The 16,236-nt window shown below is 37.1% G+C and overlaps 2 protein-coding genes and 3 long non-coding RNA genes across 5 annotated transcripts; 2 read left to right on the top strand and 3 right to left on the bottom strand.

The window, feature by feature from the left end:
* Positions 1-319: 319 nt before the first annotated feature.
* Positions 320-730, bottom strand: LOC113474773. The gene is made up of 2 exons (XR_003396460.1): positions 588-730; positions 320-510 (listed from the first exon to the last, which is right to left on the bottom strand). It is a non-coding gene; the product is annotated as an uncharacterized LOC113474773 (long non-coding RNA).
* An 813-nt stretch (positions 731-1,543) lies between these two features.
* On the bottom strand, positions 1,544-6,664 carry LOC101242878 (kinase D-interacting substrate of 220 kDa B-like). The gene is given in 3 exon segments (XM_026837167.1): positions 1,544-5,888; positions 6,280-6,376; positions 6,450-6,664. A coding segment is annotated over 1 exon segment (3,693 nt). The 5' UTR covers positions 5,887-5,888; positions 6,280-6,376; positions 6,450-6,664; the 3' UTR covers positions 1,544-2,193.
* A 1,170-nt stretch (positions 6,665-7,834) lies between these two features.
* Positions 7,835-8,376, bottom strand: LOC104266320. The gene is made up of 2 exons (XR_717504.3): positions 8,025-8,376; positions 7,835-7,910 (listed from the first exon to the last, which is right to left on the bottom strand). It is a non-coding gene; the product is annotated as an uncharacterized LOC104266320 (long non-coding RNA).
* Positions 8,377-10,875: 2,499 nt separating this feature from the next.
* On the top strand, positions 10,876-11,409 carry LOC100184012. The gene is made up of 3 exons (XR_182153.3): positions 10,876-11,036; positions 11,117-11,215; positions 11,330-11,409. It is a non-coding gene; the product is annotated as an uncharacterized LOC100184012 (long non-coding RNA).
* A 1,698-nt stretch (positions 11,410-13,107) lies between these two features.
* On the top strand, positions 13,108-16,148 carry LOC100187213. The gene is made up of 2 exons (XM_002130189.5): positions 13,108-13,908; positions 15,397-16,148. The coding sequence occupies exons 1-2, from the start codon at positions 13,146-13,148 to the stop codon at positions 15,585-15,587; spliced, it is 954 nt and encodes a 317-aa protein (XP_002130225.1). The 5' UTR covers positions 13,108-13,145; the 3' UTR covers positions 15,588-16,148.
* The last annotated feature ends 88 nt before the right edge of the window (positions 16,149-16,236 follow it).

Raw genomic sequence — 16,236 nt, 5'->3', positions numbered from 1 at the left:
CTGTCGTGCCTAACGTCATGTTGAACTATAACAAACATGTTGCAGCCGTGTGCATACCCTATACTAAATTGAATGAAAACTTGAAACAAGTTACACTAACTTTATTTATTCACACAGCTTCAAAATACATCTCTTTACTTCTGTGACGGTTAAATTAGACATCCGTATTATTTATTTCGAGTTATGTTACTCTTACTTTGATTATTAGTTCTAACATACATCCGTAAATTAATTTTGTAAAAATTTGGTGAGCAGTTTTGAAATATCACTCAAAGACAATCGTTATTGACTGTACAATTCAACACTAAAGCATATATGTAACATGACTTTTATTTCTTAAACATTTCATGATTATACGCATCAGGAGTCTGTTCCAATACGTTTAGCTCACTCCCAAAGCGGTATAATTTAAAAATATTTTAAGAGCGTGATGACATTCTATCGTTTTCTAAATTCGCTCTAGCAATTTCCCGCAACCCCTTGGCGTCGAATAAGCGGTCGTCCAATTTCCTATAGAAAAAGAAAAATCATAATTTGGTCTCTGGTTTAAATGTATGGACAATTGTTCAATAAATGAATGAATTTACTTCAAGCTGACATATCTGCCGGTGAATGCAGCACTCAGATCAACGGTGAGAAATATAACACAGCAAAGCAAGATGAGAGCAGCACACTTCATTATTCGTAATTGTCGTTTCGTCACAAGCTACTGAAGTAATAATATAGTACTGTGGGGTAAGTTGGAATAGGTTAGCACATTAAGTTTTTTCTCGTTTTTACCAATTATCCAATCGCGTTTTTACCAATTAACAACGCTCTTTTACGGTCGAGGGGCTATAGTTATATATAATTCTATAAATGTTCGTTGTACCACTAGCAAATGAAACGAAAAAAAAACATGTTCTGTCCTACTTCACAATATTACGCCTTTGGGTACCATAAGCACATAACATCCCATATTTCCTAATCGCGTTTCTGACAATAAACAACGCAATGTTGGATACAATATATTACACAACGTTCTGAAAGAGAGACTAGTCTAACCCAACTATACTATAGATAGAGGCTTCCACACTGCAACATATGATATGTTAGATTGACGCTTGCACTTATCGTGGTACATATGATTTGATAATTTCCGCAGTTTCCTTTGCGCAGATGTGGAAACTCTTGACAAGAAGAATGTAGGATGAAGATGTATAGCTTCTGAAATTGCGCACGCCACGCGAAGATAAATAAGTGATATTTTTCATTAAACCACTCCTCCTGCTGTTGGCCTTACCGAAACGACGATGGAAAATTTTAGTAACTTCTTCACATATCTACTCAGATTGTAAAAAGCATCATTTAAATTATTTTTTTACGTGGGTGAGGTCCTTGTCAAGGTCCTGAAACTTGGCCAGTTTTGGCCTAATAGCTTGTACGTTGTTCATGGAAAAATGAGAATTCATTCTTGTCCATTTTGATCACATACATACAGGCCAATTAGTTCTGCAAACTCTGTTTTATATTTACGAGCCTTACAGTAAAATAAACACTCGTGTTTTAAAGCGGTTTCGTAAATTTTATACAATTTCATTGTGATAAATCATTCGTGATTTCGTGTCGGTGAAAAATAGTCATGATTCGTGATATGCGGAATGTTTAAGCAATATAAGAGTCATAAAAATTGCAATTGGTCAGAAAATCAAAACAGCAAACCAACACAGTACCAAAGCTGATCACATACAGAACGCCACAACTATGTGTCGGTCAGTGCACCAATGAATGCATAAAGCATAAACAAGCAACATTTGCATAACTAAAATAACATGATTAGTTTGAAACAATGTACAGATTTTTTGCAAATACATAGTGTAGTAGGGTGGGGGAAGATGGGACACGTTTTCAATTTTTTTTCGTTCCATTTTGTAGTAAACAAAGAACATTTAAAGAAATATAAAACTGCATTCTCACAACTCCTATAGACTGTTGTTAATTATTTAAAACACAATCAGGTTATTTGGATATTATGAACTAAAGGTTTCCCATCTTCCCCCACAGTACTAAACGGAGATTAAAAATTTGCAATACATATTGCAATTAGTAAAAGAAAATATACAGAAGCTGAAAACACAATTAATAAAAGAAAATGTACAACTGCTGAAAAATTACAATTCTCAATAATGTACTTTATTTAAAAAGGCATGATTTTCAAGCGTTTCCATTGATATCACATTGATTTGCCATCAAAGGCACATTTTCACCATCCATGGTTTGATTACTGTGTGCAGTCGTACGCGGCTCGTTGTCCAAAGTCGATTGCGAGTTATGGCACTGCAGTTTCAGGTATTCCTTGAACGCTTCATTGTAAGCAACCCTGTCACTGTTCGCCAAAGTTCCCAAATGCAAAAGCGGTTCAGAGCCAGTTTTAACCGGTTCCGTGTCACTTTCTTTCGCCTCGTTTTCGGTAGCTGAAGAAAATGATACTGTTTTAGCCAGCACCCTTGGCGCAGCAGTGCGTCCTTTGAGATACAAGAGGAATTTCTTTATCAAGCACCAATCACCAAATGAGGTATTCAGTTCTTGTTTGAGTTCTCCCACGTCGCAGGAGACGAGCACCAGCCCATTGAAGTTGTTGGTCGTGATAAATTTCTCATATTTCAGCAAATTCCGCTTGTCAAGGCCTGGAATGCATTTCCAATGGTAGCAGACGTCTTCTACTGTCCAATCTGAACAAGGCATGCTTGCTCCTGCCATTACAGAACTCAGGTTCGAGTCTGAGGTTTTTAGCGTGAGTTTCACACTACTAGCGGAGGACACCATACTCCCTGTGTTGTGGAAGTTAGGAGTAAGTTCCTCCAGCTTAGGATCAAGATTTATTGTTCCAGGAATGAAATTAATGATGTCCTGGATCAGAATTGAAGAACATTTTGAGGATAAATAATTCAGCAGTGATTCAGCGTCTCCACTGTCTACACTGTTTGAAAGTGGGTAATGCTGTGCTAACTCAAAGTAAACAGACTTTAATGGTCTACTAGGAGCTACTTTAACCTTTTCGACGTAGCATATCAAACACATGACTGTGTACGGCCACACTTCAGTTAGGATTATCCAAGCAGATAAATTGCTCCATAAGAAATCCTTTCCTCTTGCACGAAGCATGCGAGCAGTCAGAGACTGTATTACGGTGATACGTCTTAAGATTTGTGGCGTAATAGGCTGGAAACAGTCGTCCGATGACATCCATCTTGCCAAGTCGAACTTTTTAAGGTGACTTTTACGGCGGTTACGATTGTATTTAAACTCAGAGTCAGTTTCGCTATCGGGGGTTTGAAAAAATTTCTTTTTTCGCAGTTTTTCCGAAAGAAATACCGGCAATTGAACCACGGTTTGAAGCCAGTCTTTTCCATTGATTTCAAACTCTTCAAACGATTTGTCAAGGGCAATGTTAAACAGTTTGTTATCAATACATACAATAGTAATGATAGGTGGTACACAAAACAGAAGGTGATTTGAGTTGAAAAATCGCAGAAAGAGTTTGCAGTTGTGGGACTCCAAGCCATTTACAAGAATGCAAATCCTTGACTGTGTGTTGGTGAATTAATCTACTGCTCTTAGCCCTGAGCATATTTTGTGGATGCTTTTTCTTTGTAACTTTTGGCTCCTAGAGGCTCTAAGAGATTTTGGGTTGGTCAGTAAGGAGCTGATTACCTTTATTAGAGTGGGTGTTGCAGCTAGAAGTAGTAGAGCAACAATTGAGGACAATAAGAAGATACATATATGTCTTGGGTCACTGTAACCAACAGATGTTGCGTTGTAAGATGCAGAATACATAGGGGCAGGACCATGAAGTGAGAGGACTAAAAGAACAATAGCGTTTATGCAGAGTAGAGAGAAAACTACCCATAGATAAACAGGAACGCAGCAAAATTTCCGGGCGACTTTTACACTATTGCTATGGTTGAATTCAAGGCCTCTTGCTATTCGAAAGGTTATACTTCCCAAGGAGTTTTCTATTACAGAAGTAAGGGAAGCCACTTGGTCATTCACTACGTCTTCTTCTTTTACAGATGACAGTTTTAAAGTGGGGTTAAAAATGAACCGAACTCTGCCCATGGATTTTTTGTAGCTGCTGTAGAAGAGAAGGATTTGTATTGTTTTGAAGTAGGACCACTTTTTCTTCATGTAATGGTTTGACGATACAGTCCATTTCCACTGAAAAGATGAAGTTCCTATGTAAACGAACATGCCGAATATGAAAGGGATTCCGAATAGCACAAAGAATGTTGTCAAGCCTGCAATCAGTCGGTTGTGAAAAGCAAAGGCAAAAATGCTGGCTGCGAATGCAGATAGGAACACAATGGTAAAGTATATGTCCCATGATAGTTGTAGTGGTTGGTGGGGTAAGAAACTTGTAAAGAGGTTGATTTGTTGTTTTATTTTATCTAGAACAAAAGACACTCCGCTGCCCCACTTTGCATACAAACCAATACAGATAGGAGTTTCAAACGAAGGCTCTGTTAGCATTTCCGCTACTGCGCAGCTGTATAAATCAAAATGCATGTTATTTGAAGCAGCAAAGGCAGAAAAACCCTTTGATCCAAAAATCTGTGAAAGCAAATGGTTGCTGCTAGCAGCGTCTATATCATATGGTGTTTCACCTAGCTTGTTTGGTTGGTATAGCAGTTTTCCGTTCTTTGGGTCTCTTAGCAGTAATTCGATTAGTTGAATGTTGTTGAGCTTTAGGGCAAGGTGGAGTGTGGTGTCATGATTTGCATCACGTGCCCCCGCATCTGCACCATGGTTAACTAGCATTTCACTGATCAAAAAGTTGCCCTGCTTGATAGCACATACAAGGGCAGTTTCGCGCGTTTCATTTTGTATTTCCAATTCTGGTGAGCAGTTTAAAATCTCCTGTACAATTGCATTAGAGCCCATTGTACAAGCCATGTGCAGAGCTGTTTTTCCTTCTTTGCCTTGTATATTTACATCTGCGAATCTGGCCAGTAATACACGCACAGTGTTTAACCTTGTGTGCTTCACTGCTTTAATTAGTGGCGTATCTCCATGGTTGTCTGTAATGTTAAGATATGCCCCATGCTCCAGTAATTCATTCACTATTTCATCTGTACCAGATTTAGTTGCGTAACTGAGTGTAGTTTGGCCTTCTCTATCCGCTTGGTTGACATTAAGCCTTGAATTTGACAGCAAAATTCTTACACAAGCCTCATGGCCACCTTTCATGGCCACAATTAAACTGCTGCATCCATTAGCGCCGACTAGATTTGGGTCAGCCTTTTTGTTAAGCAAATACTGTACTATGTCACAATAACCGCGCCGAGAAGCCCACACCAGTGCCGTACTTCCAAACTTATCAGCATGGTTTACCTTCGCACCTTTAATTAGGAGCATTTTAACGATATCCAAAAAGCCACGCCCAGCAGCCCACAGCAGGCAGGTCATGTTGTATGAGACACTGACATGTACATTAGCCCCTTCTTGCAAGAGGTGTCTTACAACTTCAGGGTGGCCTTTATACACAGCCCACATGAGACAAGTCCAACCATTCACATCAGCTTGTTCAATATTAGGTCTAAACTGCATTAAAACCATCACACAGGCAAGGTGGCCTCCCCTGCAAGCATACGTCAATGCAGTAAAGTCATCATTGTCCTTTACCATTGCACTATACCCATGCTCAATTAGAGTGGTCACAATTTCTTCATGCCCACGTTTGCATGCTAAATGCAGGGCAGTTAAACCGGCATCATTTTTCTGATCAACGAAATCGTGGTGTTTTAAAAGCACATCTCTGATAGCTCCTACGTTGCCCTGCTCCACAAAATCATGGATAATATAGGGGCCAATGGTCTTCAATTCAATCAGATGTTTTTTCTCAGTCATAGCTAGAAAAGGAGTCAGTAATAAAACAAGCTGCCTGTGGTAAAAAAATAATATATGTATATATATAATATATATAATAAGCTTTAGAGTTAGTAAAAAATCCACCTGCTACTCTATACATTTACTAATAACTTTTAATATATAGCTTTTTTGTTATTTGTTTTTACTACAATGCCACATGAAAATAATTAACTAGTACCTTTGATTTTTATATATATACAAACATATTGTATACCAAGCTGTATAGACCCTTAAGCAGTTGAATTAAAAAAATAAAATCTACACACATCCCATAACAGCTAAATAAGTGAAATATATGGCAAATCCAAAACATTTTTATGTTTAACTGACTGTAAATGCAAAACACATAATATTAATAAGTTAGCTCTTCACCTGAAGTTTAGTATAAAAGACGAAGCACAGAACAGCTGCGTCTTCTTAAGCGCACAATGAATATTTCATGTATATTATAAGAAACACATGCAGCAACCTATAAGAAAAAAATCGCCGCGTTAATTATTTATATTTTAGAAACCGGTGTGTTTTCATTTCATGTATATTACCTTGGCTGCAGGGCCGATATTTCTCTTGAATTTTACACGTAACACACTGTACACAGATGGCACATTGACAGGTACTAGGTACATAAACAAAATTGGTTGACGTCGTATTAGCTTGTACATAAAAAGTTGCACACCAAAATCCTAAACCAAAACAAAAAATACGTTTGCTAAATTGCGGGAATCTCCCGACAAAGAATCGAAAACACAAAAACCGTATATTACTAGTCGTAAAAGAAACAAAACAACAGTTTTAGCGGCCACTGTCGATACTTTTTATTCTTTTGTGACTGATTATGAACTAATGAATGAGTTAAAGGTAGAATAACTGGCTACTCATACGTGCGACACATAAGTCAACCCCCACTTTCGAAAGTTACTTTTAAAAGTATTAAAAAGTATTAAAACAAATGCAATGCAAAGCGTTAAAACTCAAAATCAAAGGACGCAGTAAATATAGTTCTGATGGTATATTAGAACAGATTGGAATAACAAGAAAAGCAAGAGTTTACTAGTGGCTAAATGTACTATAAATACGTGTGCTTTCCCGGAGAGCTTATGCGATTACACACGTATAGCAGTTGACTGTGCTTCCTGCAGCACAAATACATTCTATTTTCTCGTCCAATTAGTAGTAAACATAGAACATTCAAAGAATTTTAAAAACGTATCTTCACGACTCTAACAGACCGTTGTTAATTCTTAATTATTTAAAACACGCTCAGGATATTGGGATTATGTGCTAAAGGTGTCCCGTCTTCCCAAACTATATAGATAAATTTAGATCCCGTACCGATTTACACCACATTATTTAATACTGTATTAGTGATTTTCTTTAAAATTTTAAACTTATCGCACTGCCACCTTTGACTTTTTAGACGATCCTTTTACGAACTATAGGCTAGAATTGGGGTAGTTATTTTTTCTGTATTGCCAAAAATGTGTACAAAGTTGAAAATAGCCATATTCAGTCGCCCAAATAAAACATTTAACATCAAAACGTTAAACGCAATAAGAATAAAGTCTCTACCGCGCGAGCTGTAAGAACAGTATTTAACACAGCTACAAGAAACAATATAGCAAACCCAAAAGTGCGGAAGCCAAGTGGTGGCGCTAGACAGTCAGTATGCAACAACTGGATAAGACACCAACTTGCTTTTACTTCAATAGCTTTTAATGGATTGTTAAAGTTATAAAGCTAACCGGTTAATTGTAGCTTTAGTTTTTACTAATTTTTCTTGAAAGTTTTCTATATTCATGCTCGTTTTTTTTTTCTATATTCATAGGCGTATATGCGTGGACGCATTGATTATGTTTCTGTTTTGTTCTGAATGATTTGAACTTCAATTACTGTGACTCGACTTAAATAAAGAAACATTTTGATATTTATTTTGTGCTGCTTTTATTTGCATTATTCGTGCACAGAGCAATTTGATTCCATCACTTATCCAGTGACGTGGCCATCTGTAAAGGGATATTGTTTATTTGTCATGTATACCAGCTGTATTAATGCGGCAAGCCATATAGACATGGCAGTATTTTATTTAAAGTATTTATAAATAAATATTTTATACTTACTGGGGCAGTATCTGAAGGGTGATGCGCAAACGTATTTGGTTCCTTTGCCGTAACCTTTACTGCAGGAGAAGCTTGGGCTTGTGCAAGTGAATGAAACAGCTGTAAAAAACATCAAAGATAAAAAAAGTTAGAAATGTAAAAGTAAAGAAATAGTAATCCGCAAAAATAAACAAGTTACCTGGGGGGGGTAGCATCCACAGCAACGATCACAAGACACATCATAGCGAGCATTAAGATAACCTTCATTGTAAAGCTTTAGTATTTACCTGCAACAAATAACAACGGATCGATTATACTCTAAAAGAGCCAGAAATATTTGTCTATACAATTCTTTCAAGCAACCTAATGGCCAACTGTGAATTGTTAGTCTCAGCCTCGCTTAATAAAGGCTTGATCCAGGAAGCAGACAGATTCATTTTCAAATTTTCGGTGTAATGCCAGTATAGTCGGTTTCTGCGGAGCTGTTTGAAAAACTTCTTTCTTGAAAACGAAAGAAATGCAATCGCGTTTGTGCAAACGAGACTTGTAAGTATGAGATAAATAAATACATACGCTTTGAAAGAAGATTATACTGATTCCGCATAGAGAGAATATGTATTTACCTGCTATTACTGTTATGTATTTTAAAAAGTATAGCGTCGATTTTACATCAATGACAGCAATATTGCTAAAATGGCGCCACAAACTTGCATTTGAAACTGTACAGTGTTAACACCGATCGTGGAAAATATCACCTGTTTACGAATCAAGAATCATACTTTTTTGAATATGTTTGTTTGTGTTATTTTTAATACATCGTTTGCTTTTTCGGTAGTTTTGTATATTGTTGTAGGCTATACATATAAAATTATACGGTTTGTTCATAATGCTGGTGTAGATTTTTCTTCTTCGCACGATTAGGCAGGACAAGGAGTTTTACGTTTACCAATAACTAGCGGTATTTCATCATCGTTTCAGATCCAACGCTGATTGGACGATCCGCGCAGACAGAGCAGGAAAGAGCGAAAGAGAAAATCTGGGAAATAAAGTTTAAGTTCGTTGAAGGCTTGACATTTTCTGCTTCTTCCAAACAGACATGTTTTTTATATGAATTGATAACTCTTGAATTGTCCATTTGCAATAAACACAACAATAATTTATACTGACTTTAACGCAGACGTGTATTTCTTATTGGTATGTAAAGAATTATTAAACTCATGCCAATGACTTAGACAAAATATCCTTTTTCACCGCACATTTCCCATTTGAAACTTTTAGCAATGTGCCAGGCATCCTTGATAGTATTAACGCCAGGCAGACGTAAGGTACCTTTTTCACCCCACAGTTTAAATGCAACATCATTAAACATGCAACCTGAAACGCGCACCTCTATGCTGGCACACGTATAGGCCATATGTATCAGCTTCGCTTACAAACTGAACCCAGTTGACTTGCGAGCGGAAATAGAAGTATTAACGCATAGAAGAGTAATCGGCAGTTTGTTTAATAGTCACGTTTACTCTTCTCAGCTAAGCAATCAGAGTTTGTTGTTCAGATAGATAGATAGCGCCAATTTGCGACACTTTCTACTGGTGCCACCAGCATAATATTTGGATCCCTTTCGATTACACCACGTATAGATTATATAGTAGGGTGGGGTACGTTGGGACATCTTTAGCACATAATATCCAAATATCCTCATGGTATTTTAAACAATTAACAACGGTCAATGGGAGTCGTTAGAATACGGTTTTATAATTCTTTAACGGTTCTTTATTTACTTCCAAATAGGACCAGAAAATAGAATAAAAAAGGCGTCCCATCTTCCCCCACCCTACTATACAGTAGTTTAGGGGAAGATGGGACGAGTTTTATTCCATTTTTTCATTCCAGTAAACAAAATATAAAATCATATTCTCACGACTCCCATACACCATTGTTAATTGTCCAAGAAAATAACTGCTGGGATACAACGTCAGTGGAAAATGGTGTGGTTCAAGTCAATGACATGAGTATATATTAATAGTTATTTATATATCAATGAGGAATACACGTCTGCGTTAAAGTCCGTTCAAAATTATAGTAGTGTTTATTTCTAATGAGCAATTCAAGCTTCACCAGTTGACTGGTACTTACTAATGCTTTATCAATTGTTAATTCTAATAGAAATAATAAAGTCTGCTGAAGCAAATCTAGCAATGCGTATACACAACACATCTGTTTAGAAGCAGAAAAACCCAAACTTTCAAAGAACTCAAGCTGTATTTCCCAGATTTGCTCTTTCGTTCTTTCCTGCTCTGTCTGCGCGGATCGTCCAATCAGCGTTGGGATCTGAAACGCTGATGCAATACCGCCAGTGATTAGTAAATTTAAAACTCTCTGTTCTAACTAACCGTGTGAAGAAGGAAAATCTACACAAGCATTATGGACAAACTTCATAATTTCATATGTAGCCTACAACAATATACAAAACTACCGAAAAAGCAAATGATGTAATAAAAAACACGAACAAACAAATTTAAAAATTATTTTTGAAGTCGGAATTTTAGCAAAATTGCTGTTATTGCTGTAAAACCGACGCCATACATTTTAAAATGCAAAACAGTAATGGCAGGTAAATATGTTCTCTCTATGCGGAATCAGTAATTTTCTTTCAAAGCGTATATATTTATTTATCTTATACTTATACGTCTGGTTTGTACAAACGCGATTGCAGTCTTTACACTTTTAAGAACGAAGTTTTTCAAACAGCTCCGCAGAAACCGACTATACTGGCATTACACCGAAAATTTCGAAACGAATATGTCTGCTTCCTGGATCAAGCCTTTATTAAGCGAGGCTGAGCCTAACAATTCACAGTTGGCCATTAGGTTGCTTGAAAGAATTGTATAGACAAATATCTTTGGCTCTTTTAGAGTATAATCGATCCGTTGTTATTTGTTGCAGGTAAATACTAAAGCTTTACAATGAAGGTTATCTTAATGCTCGCTATGATGTGTCTTGTGATCGTTGCTGTGGATGCTAACCCCCCAGGTAACTTGTTTAATATTGCTGGTTACATTTATTTCTTTACTATTACATTTCTAACTTTTTTATCTTTGATTTTTTTACAGCTGTTTCATTCACTTGCACAAGCCCAAGCTTCTCCTGCAGTAAAGGTTACGGCAAAGGAACCAAATACGTTTGCGCATCACCCTTCAGATACTGCCCCAGTAAGTATAAAATATTTATTCATAAATACTTTAAATAAAATATTGCCTTGTCTATATGGCTTGCCGCATTAATACAGCTGGTATACATGACAAATAAACAATATCCCTTTATAGATGGCCACGTCACTGGATAAGTGATGGAATCAAATTGCTCTGTGCACGAATAATGCAAATAAAAGCAGCACAAAAATAAATATCAAAATGTTTCTTTTATTTGTGTCGAGTCATAGTTATTGAAGTTCAAATCATTCAGAACAAAACAGAAACATAATCCATGCGTTCACGCATATATACAACCATTTACAGAAATGCGCATATAGAAAATTCTTTTAGGCAAACAATAAAGAAACTAAAACTAGAACTAATATGTTAACTTTAACAGTCCAGAATAAGCTTATAAAATAAAACCCAGTTGTTAACTTCTACAATTATTGCATACTCACTGTCTAGCGCCACCCCTTGGTCACCGGACATTTAAATTATCACTTCTTTTTTTGACTGTGGTCTGCTACGCTGTTTCGTTACGAGTAGTCATAAGACTATGCTTACAACGGGTGCGGTAAAGACTTTAATGATATTGCGTTAAACGTTTTAATGTTAAATGTTTTATTCTGACGATTAAACAATTTTGTTCACATTTTTAGCTGTTCGAAGTAACCTACGTTATAACTTGTAAGCGACACGAAGTGTTTAAAACAACACCTCTGTCTTTTAATACCTGCCGTTTTCCGCAAAGCGAGGATATACGAATTACAAAAATTCAATAAGAAAAGCTCAGATTGTAACAAATATTGACGATGAGTATTTTGTTTCTGACGTTGATTCGCAGATTTATCGTAACCCCGGCGCCTCATTTCGGTAAACAAAGCGAGAGGTCTCTTCTCATAATTGCCTTTTTCCCGTAAGTCGTAGCGCCGATCAACAATACCCTTTAATTCAATTCATTTACGACAGAAGGGCAGCCTAAACAGATGCATGTTTTTTACATCAGTCAGCATGTCAGAAAACAGGATATAGTAGGGTGGGGGAAGATGGGACACCTTCAAAACATAATATCCAAATATCCTGATTGTGTTTTAAACAAACAACAACGGCCTATGGGAGTCGCAAGGAGACGGTTTTATAATTCCTTAAATGTTCTTTGTTCACTAGCAAATTGGTCAGGAAAATAAAATTAAAAAGGTGTGCCATCTCTCTCGAACCTATACTTTATATATAGTGGGGTGGGGGAAGATGGGACACCTTTAGCCAAAAATATATAAATATCCTGATCGTGTTTTAAACAATTTAAAACGGCCTACGGGAGTCGTGAGGATACGGTTTTATAATTCTTTGAATGTCCTTTGTTCACTAGCAAATTGGACAAGAAAATAAAAAAAAGGTGTGCCATCTCTCTCGACCCTATACTTTATATACTACGGAAAGTACATTTTATTTGTACGGTTAAAACAATTAAGTTTGAGGCGGCTTCTGAATTTTAAACCGATCAACACAGTATAGTAAGGAATGCGATTAGCACATAAATAAAAATTTAGGTTTGAAAGCTATTTTGGTATACCAACTATTGTAAATGTCATTTTATCTCTTGTTGCTATATGGCCCTTTTCATATTAATAAGAATTTTACAAAAATATTCTTGTTTTTTGTCGTCAATACTAATATTTCACTGGTGATTTAAAAGAGCAGAATATAGTAGGATGGGAGAAGATAGGACACGTTTTTATTCTATTTTTTCGTCCAATTTGGTAGTGATCACTGAATGTTTGAAGAATTATAAAGCCGTATCCTCACGGCTCCTACATACCGTTGTTAATTGTGTAAAAACAATCAGGATATTTAGATATTATGTGCTGGTGTCTCGTCTTCCCCCACCCTACTATATTAATGAACCGTTTTTAGAATACTCTCTGTATATTACTTTCCAGACAAAATGCTATTAACTAATCATTGTCATGACTTAATTCCACGACCTGTGCACGATTTCCCTGAAGTAGTGACACCTCGAATGTATTTTATATCCTCTGTACCCCTGCTCCAGTACCCCTGCCATATTAATACAGGCGTCCCACTGTACGACGATGTGCCAGTGATCAGCAGAGGCCACAAAGCACCGACAAAGCTAGGGTCACAAGCCTTTAACACGTCTTCCCCAAAAATAAAGCAAAAAGTTGCCGTGAGACATCAACCATACAGAAAAATGGAACGAATTGAGAGCGAGGCGTTTGCGGCAGAAACCTCGGGAAAGAAGTCGCCCATTCTGCTACAACTGCTCCAATCACCGAACGAAGGGGGCAAATGCAAAAGCAAAGCTAAATCAAAAGAAAATTACGAGCCAGGTGCAGCCAAATTAAGCCTGTCTCCCGCCGAAGAGGCGTTTGGCTTTGTGGGAGAAAATTTGCAAAGAACATTTCAATTTTTTCATTCGATCCCATTGATTGGCGAAACTGGCAGTTGGAAGAGTAAAGAGCTTTTTCAAAGCTTGTGGGCCGAAATCTTTGTGATTTTCTGCACCCAGAATGGCTTTCCGATGGAGGCGATTGAAAAGAGCTTGGCTTCTCGCTACACGACGATGGATTCCGTGCGTTCTAGGCGCGACATCCTGAAAATACGAGACTTTGTTCGACGATGCAGGGATATGGACTTGACAAGCTTCGAGTACGATTATCTACGTGGTGCAGTTTTGTGCAGTAAAGGTAAAAAGTTTAAATGGTTATATTCCATACATTTCTACATATAGTACTGTGGGGTAAGATGGGATACCTTGAGCCCATAATATGCTATGTTTCATAATCGTATTTCGAACAATCACGCTATTTTACATTGGGGAAGCTTTGAATAAGAAAATAAAAACGTGTCCCATCTTGCCCTACTGCATGTAAATTATTTGCGTCCAACCGTATGCTTATCCTATGTATCTCGAACCCAACGTGGTTGCCGGGTAGCAGGATGGTTTTATCGTGACCGAAGGGTACAGAGTTCGGTGATCGATGCTGCTACCATTGTGGGCGCTTTTTATCACTATCATTTTCTGGCCCGGTCGTTGAACCTTGTGTGGTATTTAATGTATAAACACTTGGTTGTATTACGTTCCCGTGAAATCCTCCTGAATTTGGGGTCAAAGTATTAAAACCAACCGATCGTTTGCGTTTGCAACCGCATAGGCAAACTCAATTAACCATAGTTGGCATAAAATACAACGTTCAAAATGGCTACCTTCAATAAACCGTTGATTCTTACAAGGCCTAAAGAGCGTATAAAGTTCAACAAGAGTAAACGTGCTTAGTACGGGAAACTCAGGATACTGATTCTCATAACCTTCGATTATAGTGTGTACACATTCGTGGCGCGTTTATGGTGAACAAGTCAGTGACCTCTGATGCCCTGCCCTTCGTTTTTCAAGACATTAAATTTCTGCAGGGACGGAAAATTTTAGTTACCATATGTAGAAAGTGTTATCAAAGTAATTTGGCATAAATAGTTTTATAAAAGATAAGGCTAAAGTGTAAGTATGGACTTAATCTTACCGTTTTGGCGAGCTGACCTGAGTTCATGGACTCATATAGGTCGACAAACACTAATGTAGTTAACCATTTACAAGGAAGCGTCCAACATGTATTGTATACGAAGATACCGACCCTGACTTACAGGATATGCGAGAGCGCGACCCAAGGCCGAACGTTGCTCCCAAATACGACAGTTCTATTTTCAAGGCCAGTTTATAAAAAGCCTCCTGAGAACAAATACGATGACTCATTCTGTTTTCTAAAATTCGTGCCTTTATGCTATATCTATACCATTGTACAGAAGTCGTATAAATTCCAGCTTGCCACATTATATTGCGCAATTAAATGAAGGACAAACTAATAAAAAAGTGACGATCATTAATAAAACAAAACGACCGTAAAACTAACGACTTTGCAAGTTTTTTTTTTATAGTTTTCAAGATAAATGTACGTTCCATAAAATTTCCGATAAAAAAAACAAAGTTCCAGTAAACGACTACAAAAATTGCCTACGTGCGCGTGAGTAAAAAATATGCCTACTCATTGCGGTTTGACAGGCGCCGCAGTTTTAAATTCTTTGACTGAACACACAGACACTGTTGTTTTTGTTTTTCTCTAATTGGACTTCGTTTAGGCAACTTACTAGCACGAAAAGCTTGTCAACAACTTGTTTTTCAGGTGGATTTGTTACCGATTTCGTTTCTCCTAACTGTGGCAATGTCCGGAGTACACAAATTTCTCTGAGCCTATTGACGCTGAGAGCTGTATCCTCTCAAAGCATATCTGATATATTTCTGTGCCCTGTTTTCGGACCTTCCGATATCAAAAGAATCCACTCCGGCGACGTAATGCAGCAATTTCAGCAGTAAACGTACAAGTCTATTGTTTTATTGTTGTGAACTAACAATGCAAATGTATACACGTTCTATTTATGCTGTTGTTTCTATACTAGGCATAACGTAATATACAAGTAATTTACCATTTTACTGATAAAAAAAAAACTTTATTTTACCGATTTTTAGTTTTTAATAAGCGTTTTTTTTATACGCCATTTACTTATATATTACGTTGGTCTTTACTGTTTTAGTTGTGACAAGAGTGCCTTACGAATTGCTTATATACCTATAGATTTTTCGTACTAATGGCCTCGCATTAATTACCCCGACTATAGTGTTACTGTTACGTAATACCGTTTAAATTAGTTCTAGATCTGCAGTATTTAGACAATATCGACTTTTTACCTACAGTGAATATTGTAGTATACAAAACGACGTGGTAGCCATTTTGTTTGCCGATTTTTAATCGAGTGAATTCGTAATTTAAGTGCTCGGACTTTAACCTGCATTTTCTGACGTGAAACCTTCTGGGTTTCGAAATATTACGAGTGCTTTTATTTACTGAGCACAGAATAAAGGTCAATATTCGTTTGATAACGTTGTTTCTCGCTGTTTTTAGAAGACACCTAAAAAATCAATACCGCTATTGCGCTAGAACAGTATATATTTTTACTGGACGTTA

Source organism: Ciona intestinalis, chromosome 12 (genome assembly GCF_000224145.3).
Source record: "Ciona intestinalis chromosome 12, KH, whole genome shotgun sequence".
Taxonomy (NCBI): Eukaryota; Metazoa; Chordata; class Ascidiacea; order Phlebobranchia; family Cionidae; genus Ciona; species Ciona intestinalis.
Note: the sequence above shows the minus strand (reverse complement) of the source record. Positions and strands in the feature narration are given on the sequence as shown.